Source organism: Thunnus thynnus, chromosome 12 (genome assembly GCF_963924715.1).
Source record: "Thunnus thynnus chromosome 12, fThuThy2.1, whole genome shotgun sequence".
NCBI classification, from domain to species: Eukaryota; Metazoa; Chordata; class Actinopteri; order Scombriformes; family Scombridae; genus Thunnus; species Thunnus thynnus.
In genome coordinates this window covers 27959721-27985605 of record NC_089528.1, presented here as the reverse complement: position 1 = coordinate 27985605, position 25885 = coordinate 27959721, and the positions used below count along the sequence as shown (strand labels likewise).

Here is a 25885-nt window from a genome sequence, read left to right as displayed (position 1 = left end):
CACACAAACATACTTGTTTTGGTGAACACACACACGCAGACGTCGGCCACCGCTCGCAATATCTTGACTGCAGATGGAAAAAAAATGGGAAGGAAATATTGTATGTGGGGATAAATCACAGAGAGCAGACTTACCGCATTGCCAAAAGACAAAAGGTCATGCTTTGTCTTTAAAAGAAAAACTCTCTTGACATTTAGTGCATATTTGATTTTTCCTAAGTTTTTTTTTTTATCAGAAATCTACTTTCTTTGAAACAAGCAGCAACACTTCTTCACTAAATAGAGATTTGGCTTCTAAACACATCATTACAGACATGAGTGACAGTGAAAGAACAACAATAAAAAACACAAATGATTTGTTGTTTTTGCTGGTTGTAAAAAAGGGCCGAGACAGACAGCTGATTATATACAGCGGAGACGCTGAACAGAGAGAATGTAGATGCTGTAAAAGTATAAATAATGCCCGAGGCTTTACTCTCTGCACAGTAAAGAATACATGTTTACAACGTCTTTTAGTATCTGTAAGCAATGCAAGAACATTTTTTTAAAATTGTGACTGAAACTCTTTTCTCTTTTCTCCCTGTGAGGTTTCCTAGTACGAAATGTTCCAAGTCAGATTCAACAAACTCTCTGAACTGCCTGAACTTTGTGGGCGAGTTTCATTCACAAAAAAAAAAAAGTTTCCCAAAGAGTAAAAAACAACACTGCGCAGCTTCAAGTCCCTGCTTTCAGAACAGACAGCAGGAGATCCAAAAACAATTTTAAAAAAAACATATGAATCCAGCTGATATGTTATTAGAGCAGCTCTGCACTGTGACAGAAATAAAGACGTCCGTGATGGGAGGCGGTGGGTGGAGGGATGTGACGGAGAGATATTAGAGGAGAGATATATATTATAGCCCGCAGGTGATGTTACGCTGTCAGCTGCAACACAAGATGATCCTCGACGGGGAGACCGGCGGAGAGAGACGGAGGCAGCTGTCGGAGTGAGAGAACAACGACTGACATGTAGAAGCCAGAATCTGCCAATAAAAATCGTAAAATCTAAAAAAAAACCTGCAGTAAATTGGCAGCCATGACGATGATAATATGGTAAACAGAAGTGCATTAAGTTTGCTTTAGTATTAAATTTTTCAGTATCATATTTAAACTCAAGATTATAATAGTAAAACCAATCAGAGAGACAAAACTCCAAGTATGAGATCATTAACGAACGCCACAAATGTTCTTAAATCACTCGTACGTGCATTTAAAGAACGGATGTGTTGGTGCGAGTGTTTCTTTCACGAGGCTCGCTGATTTTTGATCATCTTATGGTCCATTCCTGTATATATTCAGAGATATTTCAACCGTTTCATGCATCAGTTTTTTATTCGTTTTAGCTCTAATAACAGCTTCCGGCGGTTGACATTTAAAGCCTCTTTTATAACCTTTTTTTTTTTTTTTTAAGCTTTGCGGGTCACCCTTAATCTCAGAGATGCTCACACACACACACACACACACACACACACACACACACACACACACACACACACACAGTTTCTCTCTGGCTGTAATATATATTACCCTCACACATTAAGTCCACATACTATATGTTAACCTTAACAACTGGCTCCCTGCTCACACTGCTTTTATGGTCAGTGTGTTATTTTGAGCCTAACATGAGTCTGGTGTCTAGTGAACTGGACGGTACACTGTGTGTGTGTGTGTGTGTGTGTGTGTGTGTGTGTGTGTGTGTGTGTGTGTGTGTGTGTGTGTGTGTGTGTGTGTGTGTGATGATGAGTGAACACATCTGCTGCAGGGACACTGCGGGCTGAGAGTGATTCATACTTTAAACTAGATACAATACCTCTGATTGATTTGTTTCCTCTCTGGAAATCAAATCGTCCTTGTTATCGGGACAAAGAGCCTCCCTGTCTCAGCCCGCCTCTCTCTCAGGCCTGATAGCTGCTTCTGGCTCGTCCCAACTCGGCTCCATCCAGACTTTTCTCTCGTCTTCAGTTACTGACAAAAGATGTTAGCGGGCGTTAAACCTTAACTCCAGGATTCAGAGTTACTACTGCTGGTAGTTCAGCTGCTGTTTGTACCAGGCTACTGCTGCCACTGATGCTAATGCTAATGCTAATACAACTGCTGTAACCTCTGCTTAAACCAGCAGCTACTACAAAGGTGGAAATTCACGTATAAAGTAATCAAATTGATACTTAAAAAACTTCAATTAGTCATTTTGACAGAAGTTATGTAATTGCTACTAAAGGCTACTAACTAACACTTATTTTCTTGATAAATCAGTGAATCATTTTGTTCATGAAATGTCAAAAACTAATGAAAAACACCTGTCAAATGTCTCACTTTGTCCAATGAGTGCTAATCTACTAAAGACTGATCAGCTGTGTGACCACTGAGTCTAGCTCAGATAGTCTTGCTTTTAATTTGACAAGTTTACATAATTAATTTCTAATTGACATTGTGGGTATATGTGATGTGCTGTTGTGTGAAGCTTTGTATTTTGTGTTTGTGTGTTTTTTTTTTGCTTTGTACTGTTTGTTTATTGTGCTGTTATATGTTTAAAACTGCACACTGCTCCAATAAATAAATACAATCAATCCAAACTCCAAACTATTAACTGTCATGACACAGAAGAGCTTCACATTCTCACATTCAAGAAGCTACAACCTGCAAATTTTCAGCATTTTTGCTTTAAACAAAGACTAAAACGATTACGAAACCCTTCAGATACGTGTTGTTTCTTCTGACTTGACCTTGCATGCACTTCCTGGTTTGACAGCAACAGTAACCATCGTTTAATATCAGGGTGTGTCAGCAGTGTGATTCAACGGGTTAAACCTTGTTAATTACCACAGTGACTTTTTAAAGAACTCAGTGACATTTAATATGTGTCTTCCACAAGTTAACCCAGTTTGAACTTAATGTATATAAGCTTCATAACCAGGTTAGAAAACCAGGTTATTCTGGATACAAGAATCCTGGTGAACATGTCTGAGAGCCGTGCGGAGGAAACATGTCACCGCCTGCACTGTTTGGTTCCATCATTTGTGCTCAAACTCAGATTTGCACATAATTATAGGTGACTTGTACTGACGTCAAAAAGAGAACAACACCTCCTGTAAGGATTATTATTATTACGTCCTTTTCATACTGCTCGTTCTGTTCTTTCAGTCACACGCTGTGAAAGCTCATTGTTTGATAGCTTAACCTAAATAATGGAAACGGTGAAAGCGTTGAAAAGGTGGATTCAGTTGGTTTGTTTTAAAGGCTCCGTCTCATTTCAGTCAGATTAGAGTTAGAAGATTGTTGTAATCTGGCCGCAATCTTTCTGAAAAGCTTGTTGGATTTGTTTTCCTTTTTAGCCTTTTTAGACTGTTGGAATGAACACATATACACACATTAGAGCTGTTTTACTGTATTTATATAGTAAAAAAAATCATAAAACTCACTTTAAACATGAAAAAAGGAAGAAACAAAGGAGGGATTTTTTTAGATTTTCTGAAAAAACTGATTTCAAACGGAGGAAAACAAACTCATAATGTGTCTGAATGGATTATAAAACAATCCCACGTAGTCTAATCCCGGAGTAATTAACAGTTCTACGAGCTCTAACGGGTGACTCAGGTGGTTTTTCTTTCCCGATCTTTACTGGAAAATGAGCCGTTTCTGATAAATTGTTTCCTTTTCATTAAAAGGTAATGAACATGAGCTCTGTTTTCTGTCTCATGACGATTGTTTTTCATTAACTGCGGATTTCTTCTTCTGCTGTTTCACTTTTTGTGTCTCATTTGAACTTAAATCCTGATTTTATTGTAATATCTAACAGCTGTTTATTTGTTAATCTGACGTCATTTCCAGACAGCCGAATGCAGTGAACTCATCATATACTTCTTGTCTGTATGAAGACTAACCCAATCATCTGCTCTGATATTGTCGTATCAGGGAAATCGAATTAGAGTTCGGCTCCTCGGCTCCCCTTCTGCTGACTCACGGAGACGTCAGGGAGCAGCTGATGAGGAGAGCTTGTTGTTGTTGTTGTCGGGGAAAACCTCGCACAACATTTCAGTCTCACAGAGATTGTTGTAGAGTTTGAACGTTTCTATACTAAAAGCTTTATTTTATATTATAGTATAATAGAAGTTATTGCTCTTCAGATCATGTTTGGGGTCGGATGGTTCAGGCTTATGAAGGCTGAAGTGATATTTTCAGATTTATTAATAGATTTGACTGTTTAAATACCAAAAAATCGCACATACACACGAATAAAAATCTTTCACATATATATCATAAAACCATAAGCTGCATCCAGGGAGGAATTCCCATCATTTAATTTGTAGTAAAAGTGTCATCAAATATGCAAACTTTAGAGGTTCTTTCTGACAAAAGTGACCGAAAAAGCTGGACATCCTCAAAACACACTGATGGTCATTGTTTTATTTACAGTAGAGCTGCATCATGATGTGTTGTATGATGTTAGTGTACCTTGTAAACTGTGTGCTATGCAGAAACTAATAGAGATCTAACTAAACAAACAAACACTTGAAACACACAAGAATTCAGTATATTTTTGGATAATTTCTGTTTATTTCTCACATATCTTCACTAGAAACTACTTACCTTTCATAAATAATGCTGCTGCAGGAAACAACAACAACTTAAAAATGTGTATTTCATCTTTTTTGTGTCGTTCTTCATTCAAATCTAAATGTTTGTATCTCTGTCTTTCAGTCGTTGGACATCAACTGGACAGGACTCACAAACATGCTGGACATTCCCGGTGTCAAGTAAGTGTCTGTGTTTCAATGTGACCCGTGTTAAAGTGGCTCATAATTGTTTTTACAGTGTGTTACGTGTCGGCTGGTGTGTGTGTGAGAATTATCAATGACTCTGCAGCTCCCCCCTCGGCTTTACGAGCTTTATAATAAGTTTCAGCTCGTTGTTTATCTGTCCAGCTGCAACTTTACTGTTCTGGTTCATTGTCAGAGCTCTCATGGTGTTGTTTTCGGCCGCAGCGGGCAGCTGTTTTCAGAGAAAAAGCTGTAAAAAAAACCTACTGATCACTACCTGCTCAGCACCAAACGGTGAACAGACACAGTTAGCTGGAGGCTAGCTGGTGAACATAGTGGAGCGTTTAGCAGCTAAAAGAGCCAGATATTTCCCTCAGGAGTTGATAGAGAGCAAAAACAGAGATAGAAGAGAGTGAATATTGGACTTACATTCACCAGGTGGACAGAAACACGACTCCAGATGAATGATAATGTTGCTCCGTAACTGCAGGATGTGGAAATAATCAACTGTTTGCTAACGAGTTCAACATATGAGCTTAAAAACTGATGATACGTCAGTGTTGTTGCAAAATAAATCAAATATAGCAGGTTTAAAGTCTCACGACTGTGTGTGTTTGTGTTTCTATCTGAAAATGAGTCATTTGCATGTGTGTCTGTCATCTGTTGGTCTAACTGGTTTTAATTAGAATGAATTTGTTTTCTATGATGTTAAACGCCGCACGGCTGCATCCTGAACACACACACACACACACACACACACACACACACACACACACACACACACACACACACACACACACACACACACACACACACACACAGATTCCTTTGATAATGATGACCAGGTGGCTTCACACAGCTCCTCAGGAAACAAGCTGGCTATTAGAGAGAGCAGCTGTATGTGTGTGTGTGTGTGTGTGTGTGTGTGTGTGTGTGTGTGTGTGTGTGTGTCAGCATCGGTGTGTGTTTGCCATCGAGACATGATGTCATAACTGTGTCTATTTTGTCTCTATGTGGACGTGCTCTCACACACCAGGCACCGTTTGGGTCACAGATGACTAAAATACAGAGTTATACATAGTGTCGTAAAGGCCCAAGGGAGGCTGCTGCCTCTTTATATTTGACCTTTGACCCCGCCGTGGCGTCTGAGGTCACTGCTCCATTCATTATGATCTAGATGGTGTGAGTATATAATGAAAAACGAGCAGCGGATTGAGATTTTGGACACTTATCAGTGACCGTTTTACCGCTCAAGTGTACTATCGTATAACTTTAATTCACTCACTCAACAAGCAGAGGCGAAGCAATGCATTGTGGGACTATTTTAACCTCAGGGGCGGCCCTGAATGAAAAAATTTTCATGGTTTATAGCTTCATCTGATCGGACTCTAACTGAAACCTACTTTCCAATGCAAACACTCGGGCACATTATGAGGTCATGGAGCTGGCTGTAGAGCTCATTCAAATGACACACAGAGACGCTGCATAATACAGACTGCATGTTTGACTCACTTACTATATATATTTATCCATATCAAGCTATTTTGCACATATTTTTTACCTGTCAGGTTGATCTATTTTTCCTCTGTATGTGCTGTATTTACTGTAAAAGCTTATAGCAGCAATGACATCATCATTTCTAGCCAACTTGAAGTTTTGTTTTTATTTTCTTTGCTTTATTCCATGTTTCCTATTACGGTGCTGCTATATGTATCTGTGTATCTATAGTAATAGTAGTCATAGGAAATACGTCATATACAATCATCTTCTTTCACTTCTCTTAAACCACAAGTTTCCATCCTAAAATACCTCTGCTGAAGCAAAACTGCCATAAACTCTTTTTACGAGTGTTTGCTTCCTTTTTTCTTTGTTCTCTTTCCATTTTAAGAAGTTTCGTTTGTCCTAATGGGCACTAAATAATACTGCAACTAAAAAAAAAACTCTCCTCCAACCGTAAGATCATTTTCTCTGTAGACCACCTGTGTACAGTAACAGAGATGTCTGTAAGACTGTGGGCAGGAAATGTGGAGCGTTTTATATGATCGGCTGTTATCTAACTGTCTCACAGGAAACACAATGGTTTTTGAGGTGTGTGTTAGGTGATCACAGTGTCCAGTCCTCACAGTAAATCCATATTTTAGCCTTTTCCTGTTTATTCTAACTGCCCAGTTCTTCTTCTGTCCTTTTCAAACAAAGCTGAAATGTCATTTTTTTAACATTTATAACATTTTGCTGGTTGCAGCTTCTCAAATGTGAGGATTTCAATCTTTTCACTGATTTTAGACTATTGATCAGACGAAACAAGACATTTAAAGACATCACTATGGACTCTTAAGACATTATAATAGGCCTTTTTTACTATTTTCTGACATTTTATTGACAAAATGATTCATGGATTAATCGATAGTGAAAATAATCAATAGTTGCAGCCCTTCTGTGCAGCAGGAAAGAGCTGCCAGACAATATTTACGTTTACATCCACCTGTTTTTAAGAATGGAGAGGAAACGCTAGAAATAATTTTATTAAAAATCAAGTTTTTTGCTCGGCTGAGGTGGGAAAGTCGGCCTGTCGAGAAAGAGAAGATGCAATAAAGACGTATTTCTTTAAATAGATTTTACCTGCTGCTTCTTCTTCTTCTACTGTAAACAGATCGTTTAGGTCGTACTTCCTCCTGCCTGTTACTGTTTCAGGTGTCGACTCCACCAGAAAGACCTAAAACATATGAAAAGAGTTTATGCAACTTAAACATCTTTACGTGGAGCCGTCATGTATCAGATATTGGAGCTTTTTTTAATCATGTAATCTTGTCACATCTTCTAGAATATGTTTGCATAAAGATAGTTTGGAAACACACACATTGTATTTTGTAGAAGTTTGTCATAAATCTGCTTGAAATTCACTTAAAACTGTCAGTGGAAACATAATAAAAGTGTTTAGAGCAGCAAATTAGAAGCTTTTTACACACCGAGTAAAGGTGAAATGACTGAAATATGATCTAATAAAGACTGTTATTTATCAGAAAACATCACATCTGATCACTCTGAACCCTTTAACAGTAGAAAAACTCAAACCACGTCGTTTGGATCCTGCAGAATCACGTCCTTCCCGTCCACTATAATGAGAAAATGAAGGCAGTGTTTTGAAGTAGACGTTCCCAGCGGACACGCAGACGGTAGCGGTCTATCAGGCTCTCAGGCTCCCTCCGCTGCTGAAACCATTACATTAACCACCAGATCACAGAATGGATTATGACCTTTAATTTTTTTTTTTTCTCTCCGCTAAGTGTTGATATTTATAGTAACGTGATTATGAAAGGATGACGCTGGCAGATCACAGCTCTGATTTGGGGACAAACATTACTAGACAGGACTTCTTTTAGTGCCGTTTAGACCTGAAAGAAGATGCAACAGTGACGATTTGAATGCTTCAGTGGCTTTATTTCATATATAAGTATGTAAGTGAGTTGTTTGCTCTGTCATAGAGTTGAAGAAGCAGGAGTCTTATCAGTAGCTTCACCTGCTCCCCTTCTTTTCTTTGTTTAGATAAATGTAACTGACTAGACTTTAGATATTTATTGTATGTTTTAGTGATAATGACGTTTATCAGTGCTGTCTTTGAAATAAACTCATTTACTACATAATAAACATCCTGGTAGAAGCACTGCATGGTGTTATTTTAAGGAAAAACTAGTCTTAATCAGGGCTGAAACTAGCGATTATTTTCATTATGGATTAATCTGATTATTTTCCCGTTTAGTCGATTAGTTGCTTGATCTATAAAATGGTGAAACATGTCAATCACTGTTTCATAAAGCCCATGGCGACATCCTCAAATGTTTTGTTTTGTCCACAACCCAAAGATATTCAGTTTACCGTCATAGACGACTAAAGACACAGAAAATATTTACATTTGAGGTATTTTTATTCCACTTTACACATGCAACAAGAACCACAATGCTTGAAATGAAACACAGCCTACAGGTGGTGACCGGTTCAGGTGGTGAGCCGCCCCCCCCACCCTCCTCCCGCCCCCGCCTTCCCCCCCTGCAGAGCGGTGTTTCCACTCCGCTAAACTGTGTTGTTACTCCTCCATATTGACCTGCTGTGCTGTTTCCTGCTGCTTCACAGTTTGTTTTCAGCAGAGAAAGAAACTCACTGCGGTTTCCTAAAGACTCCGCCCTGTGAAATGTAGCTTTCCTTGTTCGACAAGTTTGTGGGACAACACCTGTGCGTGTGTGTGTGTGTGTGTGTGTGTGTGTGTGTGTGTGTGTGTGTTTCTTTGTGTGTGCCGCAATCGAGCTGCAGACCTTCACTCGCCCCACCCTTCTCTCTCTCTCACTCTCACTCTCTCTCTTCCTGTGTGTGTTAGAGAGAGAGAGATACTACTCATATTTCCTCACTGATAATTTGCATTTTGCCATCAAATTGCAGGATAACCTGACGTGACCCTCCAGCTGTGTGTGTGTGTGTGTGTGTTCGTGTTATCTCACGGGGACTTTTTCTAACCTTGTGGGGACCAAAGCTCAGTCCTAATGAGGTAAAACGTCATGTCTGAGGTCCTGGTTAAAGTCAGTGTGGCGTCCTAACAAAGATAGCAGCACGAACTTGTGTGCGAGTGTGCGACCACCAGTCTGGATCCACTTTTGTTTTCCTTTTGAAATGCGCCCAGTAAAGCCACACACACACACACACACACACATTATCTTCTGTTTATATTCTATATTTTATAGATGTCAGGACACACACAACTGTTCAGGCTCACTGTTCAGTTTTCTTCCTCCCTAATACCAAAAAACAAGCTCCTTTTATAGGTATGATGGGACATGTGGAAGCCTGAGTGGGCGTTTTAATCACAGGATAGGCAGCAGAATTACACCATCCGACTCTCATCTGGATATAGTTAGTGATGTGTTTTTGGGGTGAGCGAGCAGACCACGAGTCAGCGTGTCAACTCTAAAATCAACTTTGCATTTGCATGAAATCCCGCTATAAAACCGACCCAGGAGCAGCTCTTTCAGGAGGGGATTTTTTTTTATTTGTAGGGAAGCAACGCAGCTGTGTTTCAGAGCAGGACGATGGCGCCATCTAGAGGAGATGAGGCGTAATGTCAGAGTGTTGTCTTTACACTGAAATCCGTGCATCCTGTACATGTTGTATGGACAGAATTAAGTATAAAACCAATGTTATTTTAATTTATATCAGCTAAAAACAGGCCATACAATGTTTTAACATTTCTCTTCATACTCAGCTGTGTGTGTTCATAAGATATTACTAGTCTCTACTGGTAACATCTATCATACTTGATTTTCTGTTATTATTATACTGTTATGATGTTGGATGACTGTGTTAAACGTGGTCAAATGTCTAAAACTCGAGGTAAACGTGTGTAAAATCCTTCCTGCAAGTCAAAAATCAGGGCGTCAACCTGCTCTCAACGCTTTGTTTGCAGAGTTATCTCTACCTCCTCAGCCGTGATGGCGTCAGATTGTTCTCACATGCCCACAAACAGCCGCCCGTTGGTTTACGTCGTTCACTTTATCTACTCGCATATTTCGGTCGGATCAGATTCAGGCTTGAACATGTTTGAGAAGTTTATATTTTGAGAAAAAGAAAGGGTGAAGCTCAGGAGACAGGAGCTACAACAGCCTGTTTCAGACAGAGGCTGCGTAAAGGACCAGTAGAAGATAAATAAATAGTTTTTTACCTGTAAATCATGCAAAGATATTCCAGTAGAGCCCCAGAATAAGATTATAGACCTGGAAATGTGCATGAAACAGACTCTTCAAGATGTCCCCCTCTCTCTTTCCATAGTATTGTTTCTTTTTCTTTATTAACAACAGAAATCTCAGACAGATACCTTAATACTAGACAGAGCTGCAACTAATGATTACAGTCATTATCAATGAATTTGTCAATTATTTTCCTAATTAGTAGTTTTAGTCGTTTGGTCAGAAAAAGGTGAAAAATGTTTATCAATGTTTTTCCAAAGCCCAAGTCCTCAAATGTCTCGTTGTTTACTGTCATAAAAGATGAAAGAAATCAAAAACTTCACATTTAAGAAGCTGAAACCAGAGTTTCTTTTTAAAAATGACTCAAAAGATGGACGATTATTCTCTCTATTGATCGATTAATGGACTAATTGTTGCAGCTCTAAATCAAACCAAAGCTGCATGAACACAGAATTACGTGTTTACTGTTCTGTCCGGTTTGAAGCAGAGCTCTTGATTTCCAGGTATTTCCACGCGTCAGTGAGAATTTAGCAGAGTTGTGTGTAACGTCACCGCTGTGCTCGTGGCGTGCGGGTGCGTCCCCGTGCTGGGAAAGCATGACGTACAAACAAAACGCTCATCAGCAGTACGGTGATCACAGACTGGTGTCAGATTTGTGAGATTCCTTTTGTGTGTGTGTGGTGCTCCTGTTACATTGGACATGTTTAGACACGCACTCACTCTCTGACACACACACACACACACACACACACACACACACACACACACACACACACACACACACACACACACACACAAACACACACACACACACACACACTACTGCTACAGTATCTTATGTCAGTCGGGGTTTAGTGTCGTCTTAATATACATGCTTCTTGTTTCCTGTTCGGATTAGTGAAGAAGCCACAACACTTGAGTTTCAACCTGTTAATCAACACATGAATCTAATAATAACAACTGGAACTGGAGAAGAGTTTACTCAGTGTGTGTGTCTGTGTGTGTGTGTGTGTGTGTGAACACGCGTGTTGATACATGTGTGTGTGTTTAAACATGTAGAAGGCCGGGCTGCAGACAGAACGGCAGCTGCAGATGTTTTCTCTCTGCAGTGTGAGACTGTGGATCAGTAATATGGTTGAAATCATTATTGAGATATTATATAATATTAACACAGTGCAGACAGGAAGTGTTTGGACAGTTACAGTTGTGCTTCAGATGTTTTGGGTTCTGAGCTTTTCCTTTTTTTTTTCTCCACATGTTCCATCATGTTGATAGATGTTGATGTTGAGAAATTTGTTCCAGAGCTGGATTTCTTCTTTTTTATTATATTTTTATGAACTGCAGTCTGGTTTTTCAGTTCTGAGTCTTACCAGCGGTTTGCATGTTGTGGTGAATCCTGAGGTAATGGTCATGATGTCATGGTCATGATGTCATGGTCATAAATGGCTTTTTCTGTCACCGTGCAAATAATTTTCCGACCAGCGCTCCTCGGTCTACCGGCTCGTTTGCCATCTTCTAGTTTTCTTGTTTTCTTTTGCTTTTTTAGAATGAACCCAACTGTTGATTTTGGCAAACGAACCTTTGATATCTCACTGATGGAGTTTTAGGGGCTTCATTATTATCTTCTTCACCTGCATGGTTACACCTTCCTCATATTAACAGACGGCTCCACCTCAATCTAAATGGCAACAATCAACTCTGAGCCACGTGTCGACTCTTCTGTGCTGAACTAACGTTAACGAACAAACATTTAGTAGCCAAGTGTCCAATTATGTTTGAGCCCATAAACTTTGGGCACAATGTGTGTTGATGCAAAAAAAGACTGTAAATGTGTCAGATATCCATTTGATATAACTAACTCAGACTGTTGAAGCCTCATGTAAGCCTCACATCAACTTTTAAGACAGACAGGAAAAATTGCGAACTTGTCCTTTAACTCTTATGTGTTACAAGGTCGAACTCTCTTTGTAAAACGATTCTAATTCTCTCTCTCATTCTCCCTCTTTCTGTATTCTTCTTCTTCTTCTTCTTCTCCTCTTCCTTCATCCGTTTCAGTGGTTTGTGTGACAACATCATCCAGGACATCATCTACAGCTACCTGGTCCTGCCAAACCGCATCACCATCCCACTGGTGGGAGAAGCTCAGCTGGCCAAACTCCGCTTCCCGATGCCCAAGGTACTGAAACATTACTGAAACAATTATAGAAGATGACTTGACAATAATTTTAATAATAAACTCACCTTTTATGTCATTTATTAAGCAAAAATGTCAAACTTTCTCCTGTTTTAGCTTCTAGAAACGTGATGATTTGCTACTTTTTTCCTCATTTTCTCCTCTCCGTCACTCATTTCTTTCTCCTCAGGGCGTCCTGCGGATCCACTTCATCGAGGCTCAGGAGCTGCTGGGTAAAGACAAGTTCCTGGGTGGGCTGATTAAAGGCAAGTCAGACCCGTACGGGGTCATCCAGGTCGGGACCCAGCTCTTCCAGAGCAAAGTCATCCACGAGACCGTCAACCCCAAATGGAACGAGGTGTACGAGGTGAGCAGCAGGGAGTTAAACTGGGAGGACGTGTGAGGTTATAAAATGTATATTTTTATTTATTTTATCTCACTTTAGCCATTTAGTAGCAAAGCATGGTAGCACCAAAATACAGATTATAATCATTCCAGGACCAATTTCCCCCCAAAAATCCAGCCTGTGTGTGACGATCATTATTTGTATTTTCAGGTGCTGGTGTACGAACACTCGGCACCGAATCTGGAGATCGAGCTGTTTGATGAAGACACCGATAAAGACGACTTCCTGGGAAGGTACGATGGCGTCTGCTTCTTACTGTCGTTATCCTCGATGCTCGTTAAGACTTCAGCTTCTCCCCCAGTCCGCTCTGCTTCACGCCGTCAACATGTCTGACCTATTTTACACTTGAAAGACTATCTGTCTCTGTTTTTGATGATTAATGCCAAAAAACATAGATTTGAATGTTTTTTTATCAGTATCTCAGTACAGTAATATAATCAACTAATCATTCAAGTCAAATATAAAGCATCCTCTGCTTTTAGCCTCACAAATTAGAGGACTTGCCTCTTTTTTATAGATTTTCTGTACATTTTATATCATTATAAATTAAATAAGATTCGGTTTCAGACTTTAAGTTGGACAGAACTATTTTTTTAAACAGTTTTTTTGTCGTTTTAACCCTTTCATGCACAGTGGACAGCTATTCAAAAGCCGTTTTTGTTAGATATGCATGGGTTTTAATGGTATAGTTGCAACACAGTGGACTCTAGTTTAAAAAAATGAAGTTCAGATATTTTTTTCATGCCTAAAGGGGAATAAAAATCCTGACTGAGGTTATCATAATTCATGCATGAAAGGGTTAAAGATTAAAGATTGATTGATCATGCAAAACTCACCCATGAACAGTCCTCGCTTCGTCAGTAATTAAACATTTTAGCTTCATTTTGCTGATGTGAACAGCAGAGAAGCATTGATACATCGTGCTGTAATGTATCCTGATGTATGTACGCTACAGATTTAGTAATTTATTGATTAATGGAGTGCATTATAGTTTATGATTTACATATAATTTACAAACCATAAGAGAGGATTTATTATAAAGTGTTTGCGCTGTACGTAATAGGATTTCACACTCCATTTACCTGATAGCGGCACTCCGTCAAACCACACGGGGCCCCCGGAGTGGAGCGCGACTCTCTCCGTGACTTCACAGCGAGTGTTTGATGAGTGCGGCGGCAGCGGCGGCGCTTGTCGTCTTGACTTTCATTTTCCACCGGAGCCCATTAACTCACCGCCGCTGTGTGTGAGAGAGAGAGACGGTCTGTCTGTCGTCAATACGGCGGAGTGATGAGTCACAACAGCTCTCAGTGAAATTCTCCTTTTTTTGTTTTTCAGTCTGATGATCGACATGAACGAGCTCCAGAGGGAACAGAAGGTGGACGAGGTAATCTGCGTCTTTTCTGCTCTGAATTCATGAGAGTGCGTTGAGTTTTCATCACTAACAAACAGTAACATAATCTTTAAAAAAAAGAGGTCAGCTGTCAATCAAAAAATGTGGACGGACTGATGTTTCTGTTTGTTTTATTACATCAGGAATGAATTTTGTGACTTTTCTTTCACCCCTTTAATAAAACAAGGTACTAGAATAAATATCAAACCAAAAGATTCATTGTCTTATAAGTCAGAATATATAATATCAGTCACTCAGTATCGAGTATTGAGCCTGAATTATTTCAGAAGTTTTCCTCTCCTTCGCTTTATATGAGAACGTTTTGTTTTCTTGTCTCTAGAAACTATTAAAATATTTATTATGTAATATATTAAAACATGTTTGTGTCTTCAGTGGTTTATGATGGACGACGTTGCTACTGGGAAGCTGCACCTCAAACTGGAGTGGTTGTCTCTGCTGCCCACACCGGAGAAGCTGGACCAGGTGCAGTAATACGGCTTCGCTAACACACACAGAGCTTGAACAAATAAAGTGTGTAGCTGACCCCTGACCTCTGACCTCTGACCTCTGACCTACCCTCACAGGCCCTTATGAGCATCAAAGCCGATCGCGGTCACGCCAACGACGGCCTGTCGTCCGCTGTGCTCGTCGTCTTCCTGGATTCAGCCAGAAACCTGCCGGTGAGCCTCGAAAAAACTAAAAAATCTGGACTTTCGTTTTCTTATTTTTATCGTAACTCACTTTTTATATATATTTTTCTTTTCCTGATGAAAATCGGCCTCCTTAGATTGTGTGTTTGTGTTTATACTTTCATGCTAAAAAGGGTCTTTTTTTTAATTGTATTTTTGTGTAGATGACAACATTTTTACCAGTGTAGAATATTTCTTGGACTTCCAGGTCGTCTGATACTTCAGGCAGATAATAAGATAAAAAACAACATTCTCATGAATTGATTGAGAGTGTTTATCATCAGTATATTTGCTTGTTTGTACTTCAGTCTCTTGCTTACCTGCTTTCTGAACTACTTTTCTGCCCTCTACTTCATCTTTAATCTGCAGTAGAAAGAAGACTTTGACAGATCAAATCATTGTGATTTTGTTGTAATAGTCCTTTTTTTTCACAGCAGACACTTTGACCCTGAAACATAAAGCAGCCATCATTAATTATTTTATTATTTACACTTTGTGTCCTACTGCGACATGTCAAAATGTCTTCAGTGAAAAAGGTATTTAGTGCTGCATTTATATTGATTCAATTTAAAAAAGAAATGTAAGGTGTTGTTTTTGGTCTCAAAGTATTTTATCTTTCTGCTTCTGTAATTTTTCATCTCACTGCAGTTAAAACACTAAAATAGCAAAATCCTCTTTTCTCTGCTTTTAAAATGAACGTTATGTTTAATGCAACAGTTTTATCAGTAAAGTTAGTTGAAACTTTTACTATAAAACAACACACTTCTTTAAAGAATGTGGAACTTTTAAACATTAATGTCTTATTAATAGTAATACGTTGGTATAATTACCATAAACAAATGAGACTGAGACTGTTTTTTGGGCTTTAATGCCTTTATTTAACAGTCATAGGTCAGTTTATAGCTCATGATAGCGGCAAGCTAATCTTATTTTACGTGTTATGTTTCCACTATTTTACTGTTTCTATCTTATGTTAATATATTTTGGGTATTTTATACCTTTTATATGCTGGATTTTATTTAATTTTAGTGGGTTTAAGCATGTAAAACACTTTGTGACACTGTTTTAAAAGATGCTATATATTAAATAAAAGTTTATTATTATTTATTATTATTACATTGAAGCTGTTGCATGCTGAGGAAGATGAACTTTTCCTTTTTCCTTTTTTGAGCAGAGTTGAGTCTCATTTGTTTGTGGTAACTAAACTGTTAACGCAGCACCTTTAACCTTTAACTGCAGACATCTACTTTTCTCTTGTCTTCATTATTACGTAGATTTAAGAGCTTTGAACTCTGTAGCGCAGGCTTCACCTTCCTCTTTTCAGCCTCCTCTTCTTCTCTGCTTCCTCTCTCCTCCTCCTCCTCCTCCTCCTCCTCCCCCTCTGAAGAGCGTCTTCGAGGGGAACTTGGGCTCTGGCTACTTAAAAGAGAGACGGGCGGCGGGCCTCGTGTTTTGCGAGAACACCGCCTCTCTCTATCGGACCTTATTTGTGAGTCCGACGGCTGTTTTCTGCATCCTAGACTAGTTCAGCCACAGTGTGATGACCTGACAGGTTTTTGTTTCTGTTGCTTGTGTTTGGTTTTTAGCAAAGATCTTAATTGTTTTGCCTTATAAGCATGAATCCCTACTAGTTTAATGAGTGTGCATGGGTTGAATTCCCGAATATCATTATCTGTCATGATTGTTATTTGTTGGAGTTTGACTAATTGCGAAGCTGAGGAGCAGAGCAGAAAAAAATGTGGTTAGAAAGTTAGTATCAAGGGTTTATTATTATATTTTAGGACATCAAAAGCATCCTTCCTCCTACCTAAAAGAACTATTCTCATTGTTATTCTCTTCATAAGGAATTATTCATCTCACAGGATCAGTCGACACATTACATGATGTTAATCCAGCGACGTTAGATGAGTTTATTGTCTAGAAAGCAGACACAGCAGCAGCTGTGTGTCCAATAAAATGTTCCTCTGCAATTATAAAGATGTAAGGTTTTACATTATGTTCTACAAGTGTCGCATGAAACAACACAAAATGCAGATTTTAAATGAACTCTCCTTGAATTTGACTTAATTCTGTGATCAAAATTTCATGTGAGTTTTAGTCATATGTCGTCTGTTTCATTCTTATTTTTAGTCGTGTTTTAGTCAACAAAAACAGTAAAAAGTCTGGATATTTCAGATTTAGTCATTAAGAAATTAGTTGGTGAAAAATAAATAAATTGCAAACATTTCAGTCTAGTTTTCGTTAGTTTTTAGTTAAATGTCAGCAACCTGCTTACTGTTTAAAATTCACCTCACAGATTTCAATCTGAAAGAATTGAACACAAAATGACAGTATATATGATTAGGAATTTGGATTTTTCAAAAATTTTGAGGCAAAAATATCTGTAATTTTGTCTCCTCCTTAAAAATTCCCTCTACAAAAATGTGTTTATATGTGATTTATTTAAGATTTTACTTCCAAATTCCATTTTAGTCTCTTTTTAGAAATTTGGTCACAGTTTTTGTTTTTCTTAAAGTAAAAAAACAACAAAATGATCCACAAACATCCAGATGTCGTACACGTCTCTCCTGTCTGATCGTCAGTACGATGACCTTTATTCATTTAAACTCTGTGTCGAAGCTGTATATCAGTGTGAAAACTTTTGGGTGGGAGGAATGAATGCATTTTGATCATTGAGAGATCCTGAGAGCAGGGAGGGTGAATTCTCTGTGGATTGCTTCCCCTCCATCCTTCCTGTTTAAGCCCATCACTGTATGTATGTGTGTGAACAGTCCTGCTCACCAGCAGGCAGCACATGGTTACTGCTGCATGACAAAATCAGGCAAATTTGATTGATTTTAAAGGAATACACAGACATTTTGGCAAACAAGCTGTGATTAAATTGTTGTAGGTTTAAAGAAAACACATGAGACACAAAGCAGTTATCTTTTGTCTCAGCTGAGGTGACATGAACACTTAAAGTATAGTGTCATTGTGTCGTTTTTGGCCACAGCAGGCAGCTGTTTTCAGAGAAAAAGCTCTAAAAAGCCACTGATCACTACCTGCTCAGCACCAAATGACAAATAGACAGTTAGCTGTAGACTAGCTGGTGAACATAGTGGAGCATTTAGCAGATAAAGAGTCAGATATTTCCCTCAGGAGTTGGTAGAGAGTAAAAACAGAGCTGAAAGGTGATGATATGTTAGTGTTGTGCTCCCTACTTGTTTCTGCTGCCACCAAGTGGCCATAAAAAATCAGTTACTGCTGGTTTAACTAAGTATTGCAGCTTCGGATGTTTGTAGGCGTCACTGACGAGTTAAATCCTCTTTATTAAAACTGCTTACTTGTCAATAAGTCTGTGTATTCTTTAAAAATATACCCATCACTGATCTGACATGAACAGGACTGAGTCCTCAGACCAGTTCATCCATGTTAGATCAAAGCTAAAGGTAGAAAGGATGAAGTTATATATAATTTAAATCAAACCAGCTTAATCTCACTCCACCTGCATATTTATTAGAATATCCCGTCATCGATATTCTACAATTTTAATGCGTCATATTGAAGTTTCTCCAAAACCTTTTCAATGTTTTTAGCGAGGTCACACTTGTCTTTTCAGTCAGACGTTTATGATCACATCACGCTAGGATACGTTGACTGAGGACGATCAAAACGACAAACACAATTGTGACTCGGCACCAGATAATTAAGACATCAGTGTTACTTTTTGACCCTCAAGAAATGTTCAAATCCGTTTTATTGCTAATTCAGTGTATTATTAACACGATGTCTTGTAGTATTTTCTAGCCAGAGTGTTGTACAAGGAAGGGGTTGATTGTAATTTCACTGGATTTCATTTCCTATAAACGACTTATAAATGTTCTTCAATCAATCGCCATGACGACAGAAAACCATCTCAGCTTCGTCTCGTTAAGAATGATTCCTTCCATTTGATCCTTTTGTTGCCCCTCATACGTCCTCATCACTCGTCCCATCTAATGTTTTGGTATTTTAATTAGAGCCTGACCCATATTGGTTTATTGAAAATGTATCTGTTTTTCATATATTTGTATTTAATACATCTGTTGCTTTTCTACTTTGTTTTTTATTATGATAAGTTAATTGGAAAATGTACTTTTATCTTCTTATTTTATAGTATTTTTCAGTGTCACAACTCTCTAATAGCCAAATTTAAAAGATTATTCCTGAAAACTACTTATGAGTATATCGGCTTCAAAAACTCCAGTACTGGTCGGGCTCTAGTTTTGACCTTGTGTCCAGTTTTAATTGGGGAATGTCATTAACCATGTGATCATCCATGTTGTCTCTTTGTCTGTCTCATGTACTGACGTTCGGGCGGCGGCGCCGGCGGTGTTGGTGTGGTGTCATCATTCTGTCTTCCTCGTCCCTCCTCCTCCTCCTCTTCCTCCTCCTCCTCCTCCTCCTCCTCATCCCTGCATGCTCCTCCTTTTCCCCTAATAACCTGCTGGTGTGTTTGTGTGTTGTTTGATCTCTCCTGCCTTGTCCCTGGGGGAAAAAATCAAAGCGCAATCCGTTAGAGTTCAACCAAGCAGGGCTGAAGAAGGCCTCGGTCAATAAGGCCATCAAGGTAATAAAGCACACCCATACCGCTCAGACACCGAGGAGGGAACACAGTGATCATACACTCAAAACATTCAACTCACACTTTATGGCCAAAAGTATGTGGACAACCGAAGCACGATGAGGCCCGGCTCTCAGTCGGTGTTCCAGTTTATCCCAAAGGTGTTGGATGAGGTTGAGATCAGTGCTTAAGGGCAGATTATTTTCTTAATTAATCTAATAATCTCTACAAAAATAGAGAAAAATGTCTATCACAGTATCCTAGAGCACAAGGTGACGTCATCAGATGTCTAAATATGTCAGACATACAACTAACTATAATGTAAGACCATGAAACACATTTAAAGGAGACAAATCATGCTTGTAGTGATACTCTAGTCATTTATATACTGATATAATATCACTTGTATTATGTTAAACATGGTCAAAATTTCAAACAAAATTACCTCTACCTCCCCATCAAACAGATCAGATTGTTCACGCCTGCCCATAACGTGTTCCTCGGGTTGTTTCATGTCGTCCATTCACGTATTTCAGATCAGATTCAGGCTCGGACATGTTCGGATGTATTTGAGAAGCTGAAAATTTGAGTAAAGAACGAGAAAAAGAAGAGAAATCAGAAGTCCGCCAAGGGGGAAGCTGACCAATCGGAACAGTGGGCTCATCAGGAGGCGGGCGTTAAAGAGACAGGAGCTAAAACAGCCTGTTTCAGACAGAGGCTGAACTGAGGGGCTGCATAAAGAGCCAGTATAAGATAAATAATATGGTTTTTTAACTGTAAACACAAAGATATTCCAGTAGAGCCCCAGAATATAAATATAGATCTGAAAATGAGCAGAATATGTCCCCTTTAAGAACCTGGAACCATCAAATCTTTGGCATTTTTGCTTAAATTTGTCATTAAAAAAATAGTTAAACGATTGTTTGATTATCAAAATAATTTCAAAATAGTTTAATTCTCTTCCAGTTGACTAATTGTTGTAATGTTTTTTATTGAGCCGGCCTTGTGTAAGGAGCCACAGTCATGTTGAAACAGGAAAGAGCCAAACTGTTGCTACAAAGTTGGACTCACACTGTTTTCTTAGATATCAAAGTGTGCTGCAGCGTTAATATTTCACTTCCTCTTCACCGAAACACAAAAGTGTCCACATACCTTTGGCCATATTGTGTAAACTGTAGTTTGAAGGAAGCTCAGAGGAGAAAAAAAACATTTGCTTAAGTGCAGAATGTCAAAGTTCAGCAGAGTGTTTCTCAAATTCCTGTAGCTGCTTTTTGTTGTAACAGGAAATGTCAGTATGACCTTTGACCTCTTTGTTATTCTTAAACAGTCTTGTATGATTGTATCCTGAGAGGTTTCAAGTACCTAAATGTGAAAAACATTTGACTCAACATATCAAAAAAGATGTAAACCTTCAAACACAACAGGAAGTAAAGAAGCAGTCAGTGGTTTTATTGTGAAAAGTACATCATAGACTTAACTTTTTAACTTTTAGAGGGCTAAATGCATCACAACATCTTTGAATTTGATAGAAAGTTTTGGGATTTGGGAACACTTCATATAAAAAAATCTGAGTGTATCTTGAAGTTGTGAGTAAAATCTCCTGCTGTGAAGAAGTTAAAGCACACTGAGTGATGTTCACACCAGTAGGCACTGCTGAAACATTCGAAACATCTCCAATTCCAGTAACAGACTGGTTACTGGAATCGGTCACAACTAGTTGTTGTGAAATCATTAACAAACTCCACTAATCATGTGTGTCGACTAAAACTGTGCATTGTGTCTAACAAAGTTTGTTGTAATTAACAACGTTGTCGTCAAAAGGTAAATTTATTCCACTCTGAATCTTTTAATTGATCTTTTCTTTCGTCCTGATACGACGTGTTCCTGGTTTTCCTTCTTAGTTCCTCTTCATTAAACGTGACACATTTTGCCATCACATGCTAAAATGTGATAAGTAACACTGGACTCTTGTGTCATGTTAAAGATGTGATATCACATGAGCAGTATGAGCTGAAAAGTATTGAATGCCCAAAACACACAAGATCAGAATAACTAATCCCAGTAATGTCAATAATATTCCTGTATGTGTGTTTTACATTCATGACGAGAAAAAAAAAAAACATTTGTCAGTTTTGTTTTTCAAATTATTTAAAAAAAATATGTATTTTAGAGTTAGCAAACCTATGCATGCATAGACAGTTGATGCCTTGCTATCTAAAATTCTTTGCTGTTTGTTTGTAAAACCTGTTTTTCTTCTTCTGCAGTCTGGCAAAAAAGTGACCAGCGATCCCAGTCCGTTTGTCCAGTTCAGAGTGGGACACAAGTCCTTCGACAGCAAGGTGAGACCAAAGCAGAATCCAAATTCATTCATTCATTCATTCATTCATTCATTCATTCATTCATTCAGCTTAATGCTTATGAGGCGTCTTATCTCCATAGCTTTCTAAAAATTTACAATCTGTCCTTTCAGTACGAGTAAGAAAATTCAACTAAGAGAAAAACGTATATTTAAGGTTCCAGTATGCTTCATAGTGTTAATACTTGTTCTGACACTCACAGGCAGAGAAAAGCCAGATATCACAGAGACACAATAACTCTACTAATAGGGATGATGGTGCACACTTTAGGATGGTGTTGCACTCACATAAAAGGACAGAAGTGATCGTGTGAATACTGAAAAAGGAGCTTGAGAGAGAAGTTTCACACCTGGGTAATCACTTCATAAAATGAGGTGATTTGGATTCAGATTTGGAAAATTACAAAAATTGTCAGAAGCATTTGATGCTTTAACCTTCAAACAGTAGCTTCTGTGGTTGCGTCTGAATTAACAGGAGTCCATCTGTGTTCAGTTTGTTAGTGAGAATCATGTCGGCTGCCAATGTAATGATTGAAAAGTTAGTTGCAAAATAATCTAAATGCCAGCCAGAGCTTCTTTGGCAGGCGACTAATCTGTCTTCAGTCAATCTGAAGAGATTGTAACTTCAATTTTGGATAAAAAGTCCTCAAAATGACTTCCTGTTACCTACAAATTGTCAGTTTCTCAGCTGCTGTTTCTGGTTGGCTGTGTGTCGTCTCTCTTCGTCAGGCCTGATTTATTGTAATTAAATTAAATATTCTTCCCTTTGACTCCTTTCTGTTGTGTCTTTTTCCAGACCAGATATAAAACCAATGAACCGGTGTGGGAGGAAGCTTTTACCTTCCTCATCCACAACCCCAAAAGCCAAGAGTTGGAGGTTGAGGTATGGAGGTTTCTTCTTCTTCTTCTTCTTCTTCTCTTTACAAGCAGTTCAGTTGACGCTGAGTGTTTTTAATATCACGTGTCTTTAGGTGAAGGACGAGAAACACGAGTGCTCACTGGGGACGTTCACGCTTCCTCTGAGTCGTCTGCTGGAGGCAAACGACATGACGCTGAACCAGCGCTTCCCCCTCAAGAACTCCGGACCGAGCTGCACCCTGAAGATGAAGATGGCTCTGCGGGTACGAAGACCTTCTCTGAGAAATAACACATGCTCTCCTCTTTTCTGTCACATTTAGCCAAAAATGTTCAAGCTCATTCTCAACTCCAAGTCATTATGAGCTTTTTTATAACCCAGTTCAGGCAGGAAACGGCTCTGTGGTTTGACGAATGGGAAGTTCAGGCTCTTAAACCTTCTGTTAGAAAGCATCAGGGAGGCTAGTGGAGACACACAGTAAACACTTTTAATCTGTGCTGACAGCCTAGAACACCAACCTTCATCACAGACACAAAAAACCCTTCCGTTCGTCATCTGTTGTACGCCGAAAGTGTCAAACAGGGAAACCGCCGCTAGCCAAGCATTTCCCAAGCTAACACTAACAACCGTGGCTAATCAGTCGGAGCGTACAGAACAGGATTACAGCTCAGCAGAGTTGATGGCTGACTTTAATTAAGGAAATAAGACGGAAAAACTAACAAGATTTAAGACCTAAATTTAACCTTGAATAGATGAAAGATGGCCCGAAACAAATTGAACAGTGAGGTTGAAGCAAACACTAAAACTCAAGCTGAGTTTTTCTTTATTTGTCTTGTTGTCTCTGAAAAACATTCCCTGAAGCACTGGATGATGTGGTTTCAGTCAGTATCACTATGTTAATATTAGTGTTTTTCAGATATAAATATAAAATCAGAAACAATCTAATAGTTGTCGCACTAACACATGTAAAACAAGAACTTCAGGAACTCATTTTGTTGATAATTTAAAGAAAAAGGCTGACATTATCCAATATTTTTCTTGTTGTCAACAAATCCCATGAAAAGATGAAAACTGAGATGACTCCTAATACTTTTCAACTTCCCTACTCTGTCTGTGGCGCTCGGCTCCAGCTCGTTGTTTCCTACAGAAGATATAAATCTTTTAAAAACAGCTCACAAACGTATAGTTTCATTCTCAAACAAGGCCCAAGTGCATTTGGGACTATTTTGAGCAGCGGATTGATACACATTTGGTGCTGTAGTGAGTGTTTCTGGCAGCAGGACGGTGTGTGTGTGTGGGATTGAGTAGTTTTTGGACAACAATAGAGCTTTATGGCACAGAGGAATAAGATATATCCGGCTTTTTTAAAACATTTTAATAATCCAAACCATAGTTGACTGTGTTTCTAACCCTTCTCATTTATTCCTGTACGTGTTTCAGGTGTTGTGCCTGAACAAGGACACATCCCTGCCCTCAGACTCCACCCCGTCCTCGGTGCAGGTCCGTAAGTCCAGCTCCTCCAGCTCCTCCAACCCGACCCCGCGGCCCTCCGTCTCCTCCGAGTCCCCCAAGCCGCCCGCCCCCGCCTCCACCTCCGAAATCCCCCGCTCCGCCTCGGTGTCCGCACAGGACGTGCTGAACCGGCGGAGGGAGACCGAGGAGATGGCCAGGTCCCCGGGAAGCACGGACTTGGGGCAGGGTGGTAGAGGAGGAGCAGCAGCAGCAGCAGGAGGAGGAGGAGGAGGTCAGGGACTGGCGGAGAGCGGGAGGAGCACCTCTAACCTGGCCATCTCGGGCTCCCAGCAGTACCTGGCCGGAGGCAAAGAGCCGACGCCCAGCATCGCATCAGACATCTCCAACCCCTACGCTGCTCAGGAGCTGCAGCAGAGACTTCAGCAGCTGCAAAAGTATCTATCACTCCGTCATCTATCAGTTTATCTCTCATCCATTGATCCCTCCGACTGTCTATGAAATATATTTGTATGTTTTCATGCTGGAAAACCTCAAATATATATCTGATCACATAATTTAAACTCCTAAAGTACATATATGCAGGTAACTACAGGAAAAAACATGTATTGACTTACATTACCACTAGAGCTGCAGCGATTGGTCAATTAATCGAATAGACGATTGAGAGAAAATGAATTGGAAACTATTTTGATAACTGAATAATCATTTTAGTCATATTCTCAGCAAAAGTGACAATTATTCTCTGGTTCTCATTTGTGAGGATTTGTTGCTTTTGTGTTTTTTTTTATCATTCTGGAAACATGTAATGGACATTTTTTTCATAATTTTCTTAATCTTTATAGATCATTTCATCAGGAAAATAATCAGCAGACTAATTGATGAAGAAAATAATCATTAGTTGTGGCTTTAATTACCACTTAACTCTGACTTGTGAATCAACATAACCTGTTTTCACACCAAATGCACAAGTTGGGGCTGCACTTTTATAGTCGCATTCATTTACCACCAGATGTTTGGGACAAATTTAAGCTAAAGTTCAGGTAAATTAAACTGGAATCCCGCTGACCTCTGCGACCCGCTTTTATTGGCATTCCAGCATTAAGTTATGGCGATTCTGATGTCACAGTAGAATCCACAGAGTTAAATGACTCTTCTCTCTGATCTTACTGAGACTGAGAAAATATAAAATGCTTTTCATCCTACACACTTCCTCGTGCATTTGGTGTGAAAGAAATTAAAGGGTACAGGACTTTTTCAACCCATCACCTAAAAAAAACATTTATATATTTAATCATACATTTGTGGTTGACACATACAAAAAAGAAAAATCATATAAGGCTCCTGTTATACTATATATATATATAGTTTTATTTCAATTTCAACAAATCTCATGAAAAAGCCAAAACTCTGAGTACTTTATGTCTCTGGCACATACA

General features: G+C 39.1%; 1 protein-coding gene across 3 annotated transcripts in view; it reads left to right on the top strand.

Moving 5' to 3' along the window:
• esyt2a (extended synaptotagmin-like protein 2a) overlaps nucleotides 1–25885 on the top strand; it is a 63918-nt gene that overhangs the window by 32384 nt on the left and 5649 nt on the right. Inside the window, exons 8-19 of one of the 3 annotated variants that reach the window (XM_067606689.1) lie at nucleotides 4737–4792; nucleotides 12580–12700; nucleotides 12888–13064; nucleotides 13254–13336; nucleotides 14439–14487; nucleotides 14887–14976; nucleotides 15078–15173; nucleotides 16570–16671; nucleotides 22029–22103; nucleotides 22917–23003; nucleotides 23092–23241; nucleotides 24417–24883. In XM_067606689.1, the coding sequence (XP_067462790.1) occupies nucleotides 4737–4792; nucleotides 12580–12700; nucleotides 12888–13064; nucleotides 13254–13336; nucleotides 14439–14487; nucleotides 14887–14976; nucleotides 15078–15173; nucleotides 16570–16671; nucleotides 22029–22103; nucleotides 22917–23003; nucleotides 23092–23241; nucleotides 24417–24883 (1553 nt within the window). Of the gene's footprint in view, nucleotides 1–4736; nucleotides 4793–12579; nucleotides 12701–12887; nucleotides 13065–13253; nucleotides 13337–14438; nucleotides 14488–14886; nucleotides 14977–15077; nucleotides 15174–16569; nucleotides 16672–19707; nucleotides 19771–22028; nucleotides 22104–22916; nucleotides 23004–23091; nucleotides 23242–24416; nucleotides 24884–25885 lie in introns of all 3 variants that reach the window. The other 2 variants (XM_067606690.1, XM_067606691.1) reach the window with 2 other exon arrangements.